Below are 16880 nucleotides of genomic sequence, written 5' to 3' on the forward strand. Positions count from 1 at the left end.
TGTTTCTAGAGAAAGGAGCATCCAGAAGGCTCTTTACAGAGCTGACTTCTGAGCCTCATGCATGCCATAGTCAGTCTCACTGTTTTGTTTCCAAAGAAGAAAATACTGCTGTCTTTTGTGTATGGCATATGTGATGACTTCCCCATCACCTGGAATACATCTGAAACAATTACCAGTGAGGATGATCTTGACTTGCACAATGGGTATCCATGTTGATCTTGGAGAGAAGCACCAGGCCACCTAGAGTTGCTAATGTTAATTTAGTTTTTCACTTGGCTCAATGTTGAGGTGATGTTTTACCAGCACCCTTCTGTCTGTGCTCACTTTAGGAAGGAGGCATTCACTGAAGCCCGAGGTGCCCGGAGGGGAGTAAAAAAAGTCATGGTTGTTGTGACTGATGGAGAGTCACATGACAATTATAAACTGAATAAGGTCATCCAGGACTGTGAAGATGAAAACATTCAGCGATTTGCCATAGCTGTAAGTACATTGCTAGGGATGATTTTCAAGCTCTTGTGTGAAAATAGGGGCTGTGTGCATATCACAAAAATTTTAAGAAAGAAACTTCTCCATTTGAAAGTAAACTATATGGATAAGGGTTGGGTTTTACTCCCTTCTGTGTCATCAGCACCCAGCACAGTGCCAGGTCAAATATTCAACACATAATCATGAAAGAAAGGAAGGAAAAAATATTTTTTAAAAAAAGAAACAGTAAAAAGAGAAATAAAAAGGAAGAAAGATAAAGGGGAAAGAGGATGAAAGTGAAAAATAGATGTAGAGAAGGAAAGAAGAAAAATTAATGGACAGGAAAGATGACTGGACTGGAAAGAGTGAGGTATAAAGGGAAGATGGAGAAGAGAAAGAAAGGGACAAAGGAGGGAGGAAAAGAGAGGAGAGAAGGAGAGAAGGAAGAAAGGAAGGCTAAAAAGTGGGCCACTAAAGATATACTAGGTAGTAAATCCATTCCTTGTTAATTAATTGTTTTTCCTAAAATTTGAGAGTCTGGAACCAAAACATAACTTCTATAATAATCTGTGAAAAATTAACAGTGATATACTCATACTTACAGTCTGCTCTGGGATTTATGATGTGCCAATATCCCTTCATTCTACAGACAATCCAATAAACCAGAAATTCTTCATTTATTCCTTGGCTGTTCCTTCTATTCCATCTCCCCTGCCACACACACACACACACGCACACACACACAAACACACACACCACCACCACCACCACCATTTGACCCTAAACAACATGGAGATGTGTTGGTTAGAAACAGCTGCCAAAAAAAGATTATTGATAAACTAAGTTCCCTATGCTAATGCTGCAGTTTCTGTTAAATTTTCAGATATGATGAGAGTCCTGACTTGGTTTTGAGTCTTCTTCTCCATGATCTCTATTTCTGTCACTTGAGGATATTAGATATTTTAATCAGGGGTACGTTTTGTGTTCAGATTCTAATCTTAGAAGATAATGGCTGCGAGGTTTGTATCACCTACAATGTTCCAATGAAAGTCAGACATCAGAAAGGATCTTAGAATTTTATTTATTTTTCAAGCAAAAGAAGATCTGTTATATGTAAATTGTATACTTTGCATTTACCACAGTTGCCTCATGGAAATTTCAATTCTGAATGTTAATTTCAGGTAAACATTAGCAGAATTCTAAATACTTTAGCCTGAGATATTTGAATGGAGCGAAATGGGAGTAAGTTAAAAGTGTTGATTTTTTTCAATCTCTTCTTGTTTATGGAAAATGTTTTTATAAGCTACTAGAGCCATGGGTGAAGGATCAAAATATATTTCTTTTTAAATTTTCCTCTGTGATATAAAATAGTTCAAAATTGTACACAAGTCACAGTAACTCCTGGAATTTTTTCTTCTATTTTCCTGTAAATATATACTCCCATATTATTATAGTCACACACTTTATTTTTGTTCTTTAAGCATGTCATTTGGTCAGTTTTTCTAATAAACTTTATCTACTTGCCTCTATCCTGTCACAGATACCACTAAATGATAACATTCACACCACAATGAACCAACTCAGTCATGCATGTCCAAAAGTTGTTAGATTTGTTTAATGTGCATTTTCAACTGTACCAATTTATGGATGATGTCCATCCAATAGTTAATCTAGAATATGCTAAATAGGAACCAAGAATGATTTTTCAGACTGGGATGTCACATAATCTATAGAATAAGTCAGAGGAGACACAGAGTCACATTATTCAGAATTTGTATGGATTGAAATAAACCCACAGGAAACAAAATTATTGACAAACCAAGGAGTCCAGTAGTATGTTCAGAGAGGAATACCATGGATATAATGCTTTCTCTGGAGCTTGGAGACTCCTTCTCTCCTGCCTTTCTCTGCTTACACTGGTCATGTACCTCCCAGATGTGGTGACATGGCCAATTCTAGGAAGGGTATCTTGGGTATTGTTTTTAAAGAAGAGAGGATTTGTTCAATGTATGATCAATGGCCATTGAATTTCCCTTCCCTACCTCTAGCAGAATGTACAAATTCTCTACTACTTTTTTTCTAATTTTCTTCCCCCATCACATAGCTAAACTGAGAGAAAGTGCCCAAGGTCCCTGTTCAAATGTTAACCAATTGTGATCCTTAGCACTCAGATTTCCACACTTAGACAGGAGTTAAATTTTTCTTCTCTAGTTGCAATTTGTAAACTCCTGGTTTAGACCTTCCTACAAACCCTGCTTGGATATCTAAATAATTCTTATTAACTATAACAGGTAATTCCTGCCTCTTCTTCCTCTCTATAAAAAACAATGCTTCTGTCTTCATCATTTGGTTTAAAAAAGTAATGCCTTAATTACTTATTGTTTAGATTACCAATTAAGTTTATGACTTAGTCCAATATATGTCTGAATATGTATTCATATATATACAATACATGTATATACATGTATGCTAGACGGTGTCTTGGTAAGATTTTTCAGGAAGAGCTACCCATTCATGATCAGACAACTTACTTGCTGAGTGCTTCTACCAACCAGATGGTGATGTCACTCGCTGGAATAACATCAAAGACATTTAGAAACTATAACGTTACTTTTGAACTGTCAGGTTTCAAAGATAGAGTTGTTAATAAACAGGGACACTGAACTACAGGAGAAAAAAATGTACAAGATTTCCCTTTACATTTTTCTATACCAATGGCTGTGTTTGTTGAATATTAATTTAGGGTTCTGTAAATCACTCTTACACAAATATGGCAATTCATAAAAATTGCATTATGCTAAGGTACTCTCCACACTCTGGTTTACTTCCAATACATTTGACATTCTTATTTAACACATAGAAGTTAAACTTTGTTCTTGCTGTTTTTGTTGTGTCTTAGATTCTTGGCAGTTATAACAGAGGAAATTTAAGCACAGAAAAATTTGTAGAGGAAATAAAATCGATTGCAAGTAAACCCACTGAAAACCATTTCTTCAATGTCTCTGATGAATTGGCCCTGGTCACTATTGTTAAATCTCTGGGAGAAAGAATATTTGCCCTGGAAGGTATGGAATATTTCTTCTAACCCTGGATGTCCTATCTGCAATTCAAACTCATTGTAATGGTTTTTTGGTATTTATTTCTAGCAAATCACTAATATATTTTTTACTGTGTACAATAGGCAGCATGGCACAATTCCCTTTTATATAAATCTGTCACTGAGCTGACCATTTCACACAGAATGGTACCTTTGTAAGGACATGGCAGTGCTAATGAGAGAGCCCATGAACACAGCAGTCAGTGTGGACATGCAAGAACAAAAATATTTCCATGTACAGTACTCTTCTTTATTCCTTTTCTGGAATATGGGGCTACAGGCTGAAAATTTTCTTTCCATTTTTTTCTTTTTCGTGTTTTAGGGCTACTATGAGAGTGGCCTGAAGGAATAATTTCTTTGTTCATCCATTTTCTCTGTGTTTTACTCTGCACAATTTAAAGGCCTTCATGGAGCTCTGTCTCAAGCCCTGTGCCATTGAAACTTGCCTTCTCTATGTCTAAATCTTGTAGCTTTATAGATTTTTTTCCCCCACGGGTGACTGGCTGTTGAAGATATTGCATCATGCTGTTCTCTCCTCTGCCTTAGGTAGGGGATGTCAGGTTAACAAATTACTCTGGACCTAGATATTACCTGACAAAAAGGCCTCAGAATTCTCATGTCAGGCAAATCATCATTTTCTCTGAAGCCTCCTTCTTCATGTTCTCTGAAGATTTGGAGTCTCAGGGAGTGCGCCTATTTCCATTAGGAGGAAAAACCATGGAGAATGCTTTTGCCCTTACGCTGCATCCACATCCAGTGACTCTTTCAGTGAGGACATGCTAGAAATAGAAATGTAGAAGGCCTCACTCAGTCTCCTTGACACACCCTGAAAATAGCAAATAAAGATAAAATGAGAATGAGACAGAACTGGAAAAAAAAAAAAAAGGTGGACCATTTTGGTTGAGCATCAAGGGGCTAAAAAAGTGCAGAAAGGGCCAGGGATTTAGCTCAGTGGTTTCGCGGCCTACTGCGCAAGCACAAGGACTCGAGTTCGATCCCCAGTACCAAAAAAAAAAAGTGCAGAAAAAGTTACTGACAGAATATAAAAATGTATATAAAGAAAATGATTTAAAATAATGGCATTCAGACTTTTTGAGTGAGCCAAGATAATAGGTATATTTTGCTCTGCAACCCAATGCTCACACAACAATAACTCTTAAGAATAAAACTAACTCTATTTTTTTTCGGTACCGGGGGTCGAACTCAGGACCTTGCACTTGCCAGCCAGGCATGATACCACTGAGCTAAATCCCCGGCCCTAAAACTAACTCTTATATGCAATGTACTGTGATGGTTTTTATCTTTCTTTTTATTCTATTCACATTCAGTGAAAAAATATTGGCTGTGCTCATTCTGCTGATTTTATATCTAGGTCACAATCAGTACTTAGAAAGTTTGGTTTACAGATTACAGGGATTGACAGCCCAGCCAAACTGAATTTCTCTGCTCCCCTTTGCCCCTGGGTCCTTTTCCTCTGTGCCTTTGGAAACAGAAAACTAGAATTCTGTAGCAAACTGAAGTTGCAGCTACTTTTAAAGAGCTCAGCTCTTTTGCATTCTGTGTTCAAGTTATTCTAACATGATTTTAGTCTTTCAGCAGCCATTCTGCTGTCATTTGCCAATAGGCTTTCTTGGCCTTTAAAAAAAATTCTTCCAAGTTATTTCATACTTTTAATAACATAAGCCAAGAAATAATCTGTAAAGATAATTTAAAAGAAAAATTATTCTGTTACTTGAGATAGTTAAACATAATGAGTATCATTTCTTAGCAAATAAATATAACCCCAGACTGGCAGAAATGAGCCCACATCATGTGGGGGTGGGGGTCAGTTTGCTGGAAATAAGATTTTCAAATTCTTTCTAACCTAAAAACACCAGAGGTTGAAAGCTCCATATTGGAGTGCCCAAGCACTTCAAAAAGTTTTTATATTTAAAAACAAAATTATTTTTTAAGACACTTCACCAATTAAAAATATCTTCCATGTCTTTTGCTGCACTATCAAAGCTAACCGAAAGCTGTGTTGACTAGATGATTCTTTTTCTTTCATAATAAGCTTTTCTAAATAGGCCTTTTCCTTGTTACTTGGGAAATCTGCATTTCCTGTCAACATTTATCTTTAGATGGTAAATAGTTGCAATTATAAAAGTCGGCTTGCCAAGGACAGTGCCACCTGGCAAGGCAGACAAACCAAAGCCTGGTCAAATAAAACCAGGAAATGGTCTAAGATCTCCCTTTCCTGTTAAGTCCTGGAAGAAATGCTGAAGTCCCTCGTTAGAGGCTGCACAGGGATTAGAGTAGTTGGCTCAGCCCCATGAACAGTGCAAGGAAGGGCTTAAAGTCACGAACTCAGAGACATGCAGTGGGCTCTTACCATGGATGTCAGTGGAGCAGGCAAATGTCATATAGCTTCCTTCTGTCTGTTCCCACCTGAAAGGAAGACAGCAGCATAGTTCTGCTCCTGCATTCTTGCCTTTTGGTCTTGCAAAGCAATGTGTATGTAAAACACGATTTCAAATAAAATTGTGTCCCAATCCTCTAGAGGACAATTCACACAAGACATTACAATGATATATTTGAATTCTTGATTGATTGCCCTACTTAGTCTAGTCCTGTGAAAAGGCAATCACTGATGTATTTGTTTATATTTTTATGCCAGTAAGTAAATAGTAAATATGTTTAATTCCAAAATTTTTATTTTTTTTCTGCCCCTTTTGGAAAGGCAGGCTGACTTCTCAAAAATTATGTGATATTTTTAACTAATCTTCAAGGCCAAATAAATCAGTAACTCCCCTGGAAGCAAGTAACTCAGCATTCTCTCATTTCCCTCAGGAAGTTGTGGCTTAAGCTCATGAACACTTAGAGAAAAATTTGAGAGTAATGTACTTCCATAGAATGCTCTGGATTGTCTTTACATTTCAGTACAGAACTTCAGAATGGCACAGAATCTTTGAAAAATATGTGTTCAGATAGCATGTGGCCTGGAGCCTTGTCAAAAAGTCCCCCCCTTATCTATTAGTGATACCCACAGCCAGAAGTTAGAGCAAAATGCAAACGGGATTCCTTAAGCCTTTATCAAACAATGGAATTTTAGGAGAATCCATGGCCTAAAATATGGATGGAACTGATGGAGCTATTTAAATCTATTTTAATAAGTAAATGAAATTTTTTCAGCCCTGTAAGATATCAAGTAAGTTTAGCATAGGCAAGGTTCTCAAGTCACAAGATGAAGCAGAGGTTTCCTACTATAATAATTCATCTTTAACACATGGACCCAAAGCATCACAGGAGCCACAGCATGTTGCATTGTGAGGATAGAGAGTCTCCTCTCCTCCAGCAAAGCTGAGGAAGCTAATGATTAGATTCTGAGACAGAAGACCTTTTGCGAACTTTCTCTGTCTTCTCCTTAGCCCTACTTGGGAATTTTGGGTTAAGAAATGCATGACTGAAAGTATCCTGAGATGTTAAGACTTCTGGTTGGAAAGACTCCAGGCTCTACCAGGTCTCTGTGTCCTGCAAGTCATCAGTGCACTTGAAATCATTGTTAGTTACTCATGGTGATATTTTCCTATTATAGCTACAACCGACCAGTCAGCAGCTTCATTTGAAATGGAAATGTCTCAGACTGGCTTCAGTGCTCATTATTCACAGGTATGTTGATCACTTAGTAGGAAATGAAATATATTTCGGTAGGATTTCCTCCTCCCAAAACAACACCCAGATATTTGTATTACAGTGTATAGCAGCTCATGGCATTAGCAGTTATGAAGGTCATGACAATGTTTTTTTAATTCAAAAAGGAGAAAGGCACTCCTTATTATATCTCACACAACTCATTATATTTTACTAATACTTGTGAATCAGACAGTTTGAGCTCTGACTTATAGAATACTTAATTTTTTTGCTAAAGATATGGAATGCATCGTTTTCTCAGTGTCAAGGTATCAAGGGTCTTGCTAGAATTCCTTATGAATCTTAGTTGAAAGATTTTTTAAGAATAAAGAAGGGGAGGGGGGAACAGGAAAGGAAAGAAGGGAAAGGAATAAATATGAGAAAAAGAAAAAAATGGAAAGTCTTTGTAAATAGGGAGGGGTGGACGGGTTGAAGGGAGGTCAGGGAAATGGGGAAAAAATAAGAACAAAGATATATCATGTAAAGGTACAAATTCCCAATGATGAATGTCATCATATTGTATACCTAAAATGTATCAGTAACCTTAATGAATAAAAAAAAAATAAAGCAAGAAGATCATTTTATGATGTGTTATTTGTGGTTGGTAGTAGAAAAGGCATTATGGTGTTTCTAAAGGAAAATTGATATTTCAATGTAAAATTGTACTTTTAATCTTGGACAAATTACTTGCGGTGCCTCAGTTTCCTCTTCTGTAAAGTAGGGAGAGTAATAATGGCGTCTAATATATAGAGTTATTGTGAAGATTAAATGGGTTAATATATGTAAAGCACTTTGAATGGTACCTATCACTTTAATGCTGTCTAATTGTTTCCTCTTACCATTTTTATTGAATATTATTGTGTTCTTTATTTGCGTCTAAGGACTGGGTCATGCTTGGGGCAGTAGGTGCCTATGACTGGAATGGAACAGTTGTCATGCAGAAGGCTAATCAAATCATAATCCCTCAAAACACAACCTTTCAAGTTGAGTCTACCAAAATGAATGAACCTCTTGCTTCTTATTTAGGTATGGTCTTTATTCATTATAAAAGTTTATTTTTCTATTTTGGGGTATTATTTGCTTATATTTCTATAGGTTTAAACCATGTAGTAAGATCACTTTGAAGAGTTAGGCAGTTTAGGGACCTATGAAACGTTTCAGACTGCCAAACAGTCTTAGTGAGTCAAAGTCACAGAACCTGGAGGTCATTCTTTCTTAATAGTGGTGTCTAATGCAAGGAATAGTAGAATACATGTACTTTATGAGGTCTCCCTGTATCTGATACTGTCTTTAAATTCAAGAAGAGCTGACCTGGTGGAAAGATAATAAAGGCAGAAAAAAGAAACTTCAGCTTTGCTAATATCCTAAAGACTAGAGTCTCATATTGTCTTAAATAACTTCTATCATTAGTTTCTTTTTTTTTTTTTTTTTGGTACCGGGGATTGAACTTGGGTCCTTGCACTTGCAGAGCAGGCAACAGAACCACTGAGCCAGATCCCCGGCTATCATTAGTTTCTTTCTATGGCTCCTGATTTTGAAAAACAAAATCATTTCAGAACTTTTTAAAAATAGTACTATTTACAATCAGTCAAAGACTTAACAGGAACAAGAAGGTGCATGTTGGACTGGGGATTTAGCTCAGTGGTGCCACTGCCTGCCTCGCAAGTGCAAGGTCCTGAGTTCAATTCCCAGTACAAAAAAAAAAAAAAACGACGAAGGTGTATGTCTGGTACCCCTTTCGGGATCTGTACCAGTCTGGAAGCTGCCTGGGGGACCCTTCTTTGTCACTGGAAAAAGATCTCCATGAACAGTTGGGAGAGTCTAAATAGAAAGCACGCTCAACACATGGTTTCCCAACTCTGAGTCAACAAATATTTTTTTTGAGCTCCTTTTTTGATCCAAGCATTGTTCTTAGTGCTAGAGATGCAGTAGTAAAGAAAACAAGTACTTTGGCCTTGAAGTGGTCACATTTTTAGCAAGTTACGATTTCTCTATGGGATCTTTGTGTCCTGGGGATCAATGTTGTTCTCTCTACAAGCCAGTTTCTTTCTATGTTATGAAGAAAGTGGCAGGTCTTTACTGGTACTTTCCTCTGTGTCCTTATTCAAGAATATCTATTAAAATTGTAGAGACAGTGTGTCTTAAGAAGAATAAAAAGCCTTAGGTTTTAGATGACTAATAATATATCATAATGATAAGCAGCAAAGACAATATGACTGCTAAAATTTCTTGAGACCGGTGGAACTGAATTAATGAAATTCTTATTATATTCTGCCCTAGTCAGTAACAGCTAGAATATTACATTGTTTTAAGTATCACCTGTCCCAAAGACAAAATGACAAACTAAGGTGTGCCAATAAAAGATTATTTAGGGAATACAGATCTCAAAACATATCTCTGCTACAAGCCTATCTCTCTCTTAAAACATGAAGAAATTGGAAAGTAGAAAACAAAGTATACACTGCATGTCTCTGAACTATTTGGAAGATTGTGGTGTAAAATTTAAGGGTTGGGCTTAAAATTCCCATCAAATTTTATCATTAAGAGAGATCATAATATATACTCAAACATTTCCAAATTAAGAAACAATGGATGGAACAATTATATCACAATCACCTATGACATATTTGAAGCAACAATCTACAATCTATTGCTTGATAATTATTCTAGTGTTCATTTCACCATACAAAATACCTGTTTCTGGCTTAAGAAAATGCCACATAAATGTTAAGTATTGGTAATGTGCCAAACATTGAACTATAAGTTGAGAATAGCAAGATGAATAAGATATCTTTTTTTGCTGAGAATGAAGAAATCAGCGTTCGTTATTAGTATTTTATTACTGTGTCACAGAAAACTGGCACAGAGGCCAGAAGGTTGAGTTACATATCTTCTAGAAGTTCTTCATATCCTAAGATTCTATGAGACAGTTTTATGTGAAATATTTTTAATCAGTTAACGGAAGGCCTCTTTTCTAAATAAAACAATTACAGAAAATTTACCTATACATATAATGGATGGCCTGTAAAGTGGTATAACTCGTTAAGAAAGGCATGTGACCATATATTTACCAAGTCTTGAAAGAGATTACACCACACTGACCTGAAAATTTCACTTTTGCATGTTCAACCTAAGAAGCAAGTCTAGTATTAATACCACACTGACCCAGAAATTTCTTGTCTGAAGATCTAACCTAAGAAGTAAATCCAGTATTTTAGAATGAAAAGCAAATAATTATTTATGATATTGGAGGAAGTGGAAGTATCTTAAGTGTATAAAATTATAAGATAGTCAAGTAAATGGTAAATTCACTTAGTGGAACATTATACATGCATCATAATAAAAATTCCAAAGCTGCTAATGCTGTAATACTAAGAACTTAAAGCAATTATGGTGCTGACTGTACAGTTAAGGATGTCTCTAAGTTATAGAGACTTGTGTTTGTTTTCAGACTCTGTTCCTGTGACTTCAAACAAATTACTCTGCAAAGCCTGAAATTAATTATTTCTAAAATGGCTAAAATTATACTGCATATATAATTTGGCTAGTTATAAAGATTAAATTAAATAATGACTAGAAAATGCTTACTTAGTACTGTGCCCAGGAAATAGTTAGCACTGTAGATCTTGTTTATGATTTTGTTATGTAGTGTCACATAATGAATATCCCTCTTATTTTACTATCATGCTAAGTAAAATGATGACCCCAAAGATGTCCATGTCTTAATCGTTGGCCCCATGAATATGTTACCTTATGTGGCAAAAGAGACTTGGTAAATGTAATTAAGTTAAAGATTTTTAGATGGGAAATTTATCCTGGAACCTGTGACATGGTCCAGTGTAATCAAGTGTCCTTAAAAATCAGAGAACTTCTCTTGGATATAGTCAGAGGGAGAAAGAACTACATAACAATGGTCAGACAGATGCAATGTTGTTGGATTTGAATATGGAGGGAGGGACCTCAAGCCATGGATTGTCTCTAGAAGCTACAAGGGGAAGGAAGTGGATTCTCCCCTATAGTCTCCAGAAAAGAGCATAGCTCTGCTTGCTTTGATTTTAGCCCAGGGATAATTATGCTAGACTTCCAATTTACAGAATTGTAAGATAATACACTTACATTGTCATAAGCTACCAAGTTGGTGGTAATTTGTTATGGCAGCAATAGAAAGCTAATACAGATATATGTAATAAGAGTAGGTGACATTAATACTATTTAAACTAAGTATTGAGTACTTATAAAATTAAAGACATAGTATGGAGTCCACAAATGTGTGTGACATGGTCATTACTCAGGAAATTCACATATTTTAATTATTAATAAAACACTGCAGTATTTTTTGGTATTTTGAATAATGATTATGTGATTACATTCCTTTAAAACAAATAAATCTTAGAATCCTGAATCTGTTGTTCCCCTAGTTATGGTTGGCTAAAGCAGACTTAGAGAATTTAAGATGTAAACATGTCAGTCAAGTGGGAAAACATTAAAACGGGCTTCATTCCTGACCACAGCACTTACAATATATGACTTGTTTTGTCAATTACACCTAAATAAAAACGGAAAAAGGTACTGTTTCAAAAAATGTTTATGTACTATGAGTCCTTTATGCCCACAAAAGGAAATTTTTGTATATGTACACTACAGTGTGCTGAGATAAATTTTTTGATTCAGAGATCATTTCATTGGCTTATTCAAAAGTTAGCATACAAGACATTTTGCCAACATAAAGTCTAACTTATGTAAGATTTCTTTCAAAATAGAAAAGCACCCAGAAAATGCAGGGGACAGAGAGTAGAGACTTGTTTTATTTTGTTTCCAAATATTATTCTAAATCTAAAATGAGGCTTTCAAAATGTTTCCTTATGAAAGTAACAAATTAAGGAGAGATTGAATGTGTCACTCCAAAATCTGTGTGAATTTCAAATTGTGAGATCTCAATTTGATGTGATCTTATGAAAAATCTTATGAAAGAAGCAGAGTAGAAGGTGGATGCTTTAAAAAAAAAAAGTCATGTACTAATCCATAATAGGCAGAATGAAGTAGGAACAGAAGCTGTTGAACATGAGTCATGCACTCATGTTCCTTTGCCCAGTAAACTGCCTCAGTGTGCACTTAGCAGATGGGTTCAGTGGTGAGAACACACTAGAGATTGTGCTCCCTACCTCCTCCACAGTTTGTTCATTTCTAATTGTGACAGGCAGATTCCAAAGGAAAAGGAAAGAAGCAAGGCAAAGGCATGGATTCAACAGAGCTTATAACTATTTCCCATTACTTCACCATCCCACACTTCTTCCAAGAAGGGAATTATGAGAGCTAACAGAGCTTACTCTTCATAAATCCATGCTCAGAGCTATAACATCCAATTTTTTCTCTTCCATCTTGTGCTTTTCCTTTTCAGGAGGCAATATTAAGCTTGAATGTTCTTTATGATTTGCCTTTCATTAAAATAAGCCTTTACTTGGCCCTCTTTTTCTTTCCCTCTTTATTATCTTTAACTCCTGAGCTGTAATAAGAAACTACTGGTATCTGACAGTTACTATTGCTGTGATATATCAACAAATATTTATAGTTACCAAATGCAAATTATGAAAGTCAAATAATCACATATGTGAATGAAAATATTAAAATGAGAAATGATCAAACATATGACAAACTGTCCAAGCCTCAAATACAATTTTCAACTTACTTTTAAAAGGGTCATTCACTCATTTGATTCACAGCTCTGAAAATTACAGAAAGCAATAAAAATCAACATGTATTAACCTTTCCCCATTAGTTCCACTCTATCCTTTATATTTCTTAGCAGAGTGGCATGAAATAATACAGCCTTTGCTTTGTACATTCTTTTCCTTTTTACATATGCATAGACATAACTCTTAAGTTTTTATTTCTTAAACAATATTGTGGTTAGCAATATAAAAATATATGATTGAAAAGAATATTTTATAATGTCTAAGAGTATAAAAACCCTTAAGAATAATGAAAATTGAGAATGTAGGAAAGATTTTTACAAAGCATAATATGCCTGAGGAATTGTTTTCCTTAGCACTTGTCAGAATGAACACATTGTTGTACAAAATCCTGTGTTCTTTTAAAAATTTCAAAGAAAACTAAACTATTGGCTGATAGTAAAATACTTGCCAAATAAATTGGCAATGTGGTGTTTCTCTGAATTCAAAAGACTATGTGGTGACATTTTGAAGAATAGAGTGCCTTTTGCTCCCTCTATGAACAGCCCTGATCATTAGAACATTTCTTCCCGGAGAGTTGAAATTTACATGTAGTAAATTTTACCCATGGATTTAGCTCTATTCTCCAAAGACACAAAGAATAAATCTAATTCTTCATTCAAAAAATAATAATATGACAGAAAGACACAACTCGGGTTCCCATTATTGGCCTGAGCCATCTCTAAAAATGGTGCACTATTCATTTCACCCAGAAAATCCTACAAAGTCATGCAAATCAAGATGTGCAAAACTTCACTTAACTTGGGAGACATTGTGAAACTTCCCAGGCCATCAATGGTATGCCTATCTGTAAAACCACCAAGTATCTAAAAGGTAACTTTACAGAAGCAATGTGTGTCATTCTATTTTTGCAATGATGAAGTTGGTAGGTGTGTGGGCCTTGGATAGAGGGTGAATGCCCGAGAGTTCTGAAGTGTTGCTGCACGTGCTTAAAAATACAGAGGGTAATGATGAACATGAGCATATATGTATATATTATCTGGTCACTGAGCACATCCAGGTGAACAAAGCATCCAAGATGCCAGCCATACTTGGAGAACACATGGTCAGATAACCAGTCCGTGAGCTCCCCTGCCACACTGACATGATTCTGACTGGAACAGAACTGTTCCTATTCCTACACCAGAAGAGGAGATTGCACAGAAGAAAAATATATCTTGTGGCTCAGGAGATAGCTCGACACAAAATACATGCAGATTAAAGTAAAACCATAAAAAAGAATATTAAAAATTATAAAGAACATGAAAACAAGGAGAAATAATCAGATATATGAGAAAATGTTAAATATCAGCATTAATCAAACACTTTAAAGTCACACAAGGCACTGTTGTTAGATGAAGTTGAAGATTAAACATCCTCAAATTTAAATAAAAGTAGTAATGCACAATGCCTAACAAGGTGTAATGAAACAAGTCTCTCACACACTTGAGGATAGAGTAAGCTAGCAACTTTCCAGATGCTATAAGAACCATTAAAAATTTGATCCAGTAATCTATTCTTTGAAAATTTTTGTTCAAAAAATCCAAAAGAAGAAAATATATTAAACATTCAAAGATGTCTTTGTAAACTTAAGTATAATACTAAAAACTTAAAAACCACCTAGATTCCAGTATTCCATCAAGGAATGGCCAAGGTAGTAAACACACCTTTATACTCTAGTTCAGAGAAATAATCTTCAACCATTTAAAATCACAACTAAAAATCTAGGTAGCAATTCAGAAAACATTTACGTTATCTATAATCCCAACTATATGATTATTAATGTGTATAGCACAGGCACTTGCGTCCATATGCAATATAATTGATTAACTTCAAAATGGTGATTGAGGGCTGTCCTTTTTCTGTGGGGTACCTTTCTTTTCATGTCATCACTGTTATGTTATTTGGGGCTTTAAACAATGAAAAGCTATGGGTTTGGGAGAATATTTTTTCAGAATAAAGTAGCTGTGGTAGGACATATTAGAAGATTCTAGCCTAAACAAATTCTTACATGCATTTAAAAATTATTTTTTTAAAAGAGAAGTCTATGTAAAATAGAGAAAAATGGTTCTCCCGTCCATTTAAAGTGATTCATGATATATTATATTCAGACTTCAAGAGGGCAAATGTATATCTAGAGTCTCACTTCCTTCAGGTTACACAGTAAACTCTGCCACTGCTTCTGGGGATGTGCTCTATGTTGCGGGACAGCCTCGATACAATCACACAGGCCAGGTCATTATCTATAGGATGGAAGATGGAGACATCAAGATTCTCCAGACACTCAGAGGAGAACAGGTAAATATGAAAAATATTGCTTTAAATTAATCTGTTACACTCTATGTAACTATCTATTGTCCTAAACTTTTTAAAATAAACACATCAAATTTCTGCTGTAAAAAGGGCCCCCTGCTGAGTTTTTTAGAAGGAAGTAAAGGATCTGCATCCTTGACCTCATGAATATTTCAATTGCATGGGAGTAGACCAAAGATGTACAGATAATAGGTGTAGATACAGGTATACAAAATATGTACAAGAAAAAAGATCTAAAATATTAAAAAGCATAAAAATATGAACAGCATAGACAGTATATTCAGAAGATAGAATGATTTCTTTAAACTAAAATTGGTACAGAAAGTCTTAAGAGATAAAACTTGGGCTGAGTCTCAAAGGAAGGATAGAATATAGATAGGTAGAAACATAATTGGAATAGAGTTAAAGAGATAACATGGAGCCCAATTGTGTGAAATTTTGAATGACAAACTAAAAGACTTGGATTATATCCCAGAGGCAATTGGAAATTCTTCTCAGTTAACAAATATTAAAAGTAGTATAGGAAATAATAAACACAGTAGGTACACATCAATAATTATAATATTTTTTAGGCTGAAACATCTTACTGTGCTATTTTGAGTTACTTTTGAGTTGTGATAACTTGGGTAACTTTTGACCTTTTTCATAGTTTTCTATATTTTCCAAGTGTTCTAAAATGAGACTGTATTCACTTTATTCTGCAATCTTAAAGGGGATTTCTTTTTGGGCTTTCATAAATATTTTGACTCAGGAGGCTACACAGGAAGGGCTGATTCAACTTTGCTCCTTAATAGAAGTCCTAGGTGCAGCTCAGCCCAGGATACAATCATGGTGCCAGGAAACTCACAGCAAGCAGGCCTGGGAACTCCCTAGTAGCTCCATCTAGAGCCTCATGTCCCACAGGAGACAGTGTCCTTTATGACAACACCATAAACATAGCTTCTAGCATTTCTGTGATGGACTTGCCCATTACAAGATTCACTGCTGAGAAGCCCAAAATACATCTTCTCCAGCAGGTACTTAGAGTTCACATACAATTCCTCATGTCTAAAATGCAACATCCCCACCAGAGTTTGTTTTCACCATCACCAATGTTGTTCAGCAATACAATTGGAATTTCATTCTCAACAGATAACCAGAAAAATAAGAGTACATCAGAGGCCAGATCCTTACATACCAGGCTTTTTTCCTCAGCTTTGTATTGCTGTGACAAAACATCTGAGATACACTTTAAAGAAGAAAAATACTTTTGCCTCATAGTTTCAGAGGTTTCAGTTCATGGTCAGCTGGCTCCATTGTTTTAGGCATGATGGAAAGAAAGACATGGTGGAAGACAGTTGCTCACCTCAGGGCAACAAAAGTAAGAGAGAAAAGGGAAAGAGCCAGACAAGAAGGGATCAGGGATAATGTATACCTTTCAAAGCACACCTCCATTGATTTACTTTCTTTAACTGGGCTCTATCTCCTAATAGCCCGTTCAGCTTTGAATTCATCAATGAATTAAACCATTGATTAGATTAGCTCATGATCCAATAAACTCCAGGCCCCAGCTCTGAACAATGCTGCATTTGGGGATCAAGCCCCCAATATAATATATGAGTCTTTGT

At 35.6% G+C, this 16880-nt stretch overlaps 1 protein-coding gene across 3 annotated transcripts in view; it reads left to right on the forward strand.

Annotated features, from left to right (window-relative positions):
- Itga1 (integrin subunit alpha 1) overlaps window positions 1-16880 on the forward strand; it is a 140107-nt gene that overhangs the window by 81781 nt on the left and 41446 nt on the right. For all 3 annotated transcript variants that reach the window (XM_004848539.3, XM_021261433.2, XM_021261434.2), the window contains 5 exons: window positions 330-480; window positions 3365-3530; window positions 7137-7210; window positions 8113-8257; window positions 15116-15258. In XM_004848539.3, coding sequence (XP_004848596.1) covers window positions 330-480; window positions 3365-3530; window positions 7137-7210; window positions 8113-8257; window positions 15116-15258 — 679 coding nt within the window. The remainder of the gene's footprint in view (window positions 1-329; window positions 481-3364; window positions 3531-7136; window positions 7211-8112; window positions 8258-15115; window positions 15259-16880) is intronic.

This window comes from Heterocephalus glaber, unplaced genomic scaffold (genome assembly GCF_053883595.1).
Source record: "Heterocephalus glaber isolate CG9 unplaced genomic scaffold, H.glaber_assembly_v1.0 deba00001538, whole genome shotgun sequence".
In the NCBI taxonomy this organism is placed as follows: domain Eukaryota; kingdom Metazoa; phylum Chordata; class Mammalia; order Rodentia; family Bathyergidae; genus Heterocephalus; species Heterocephalus glaber.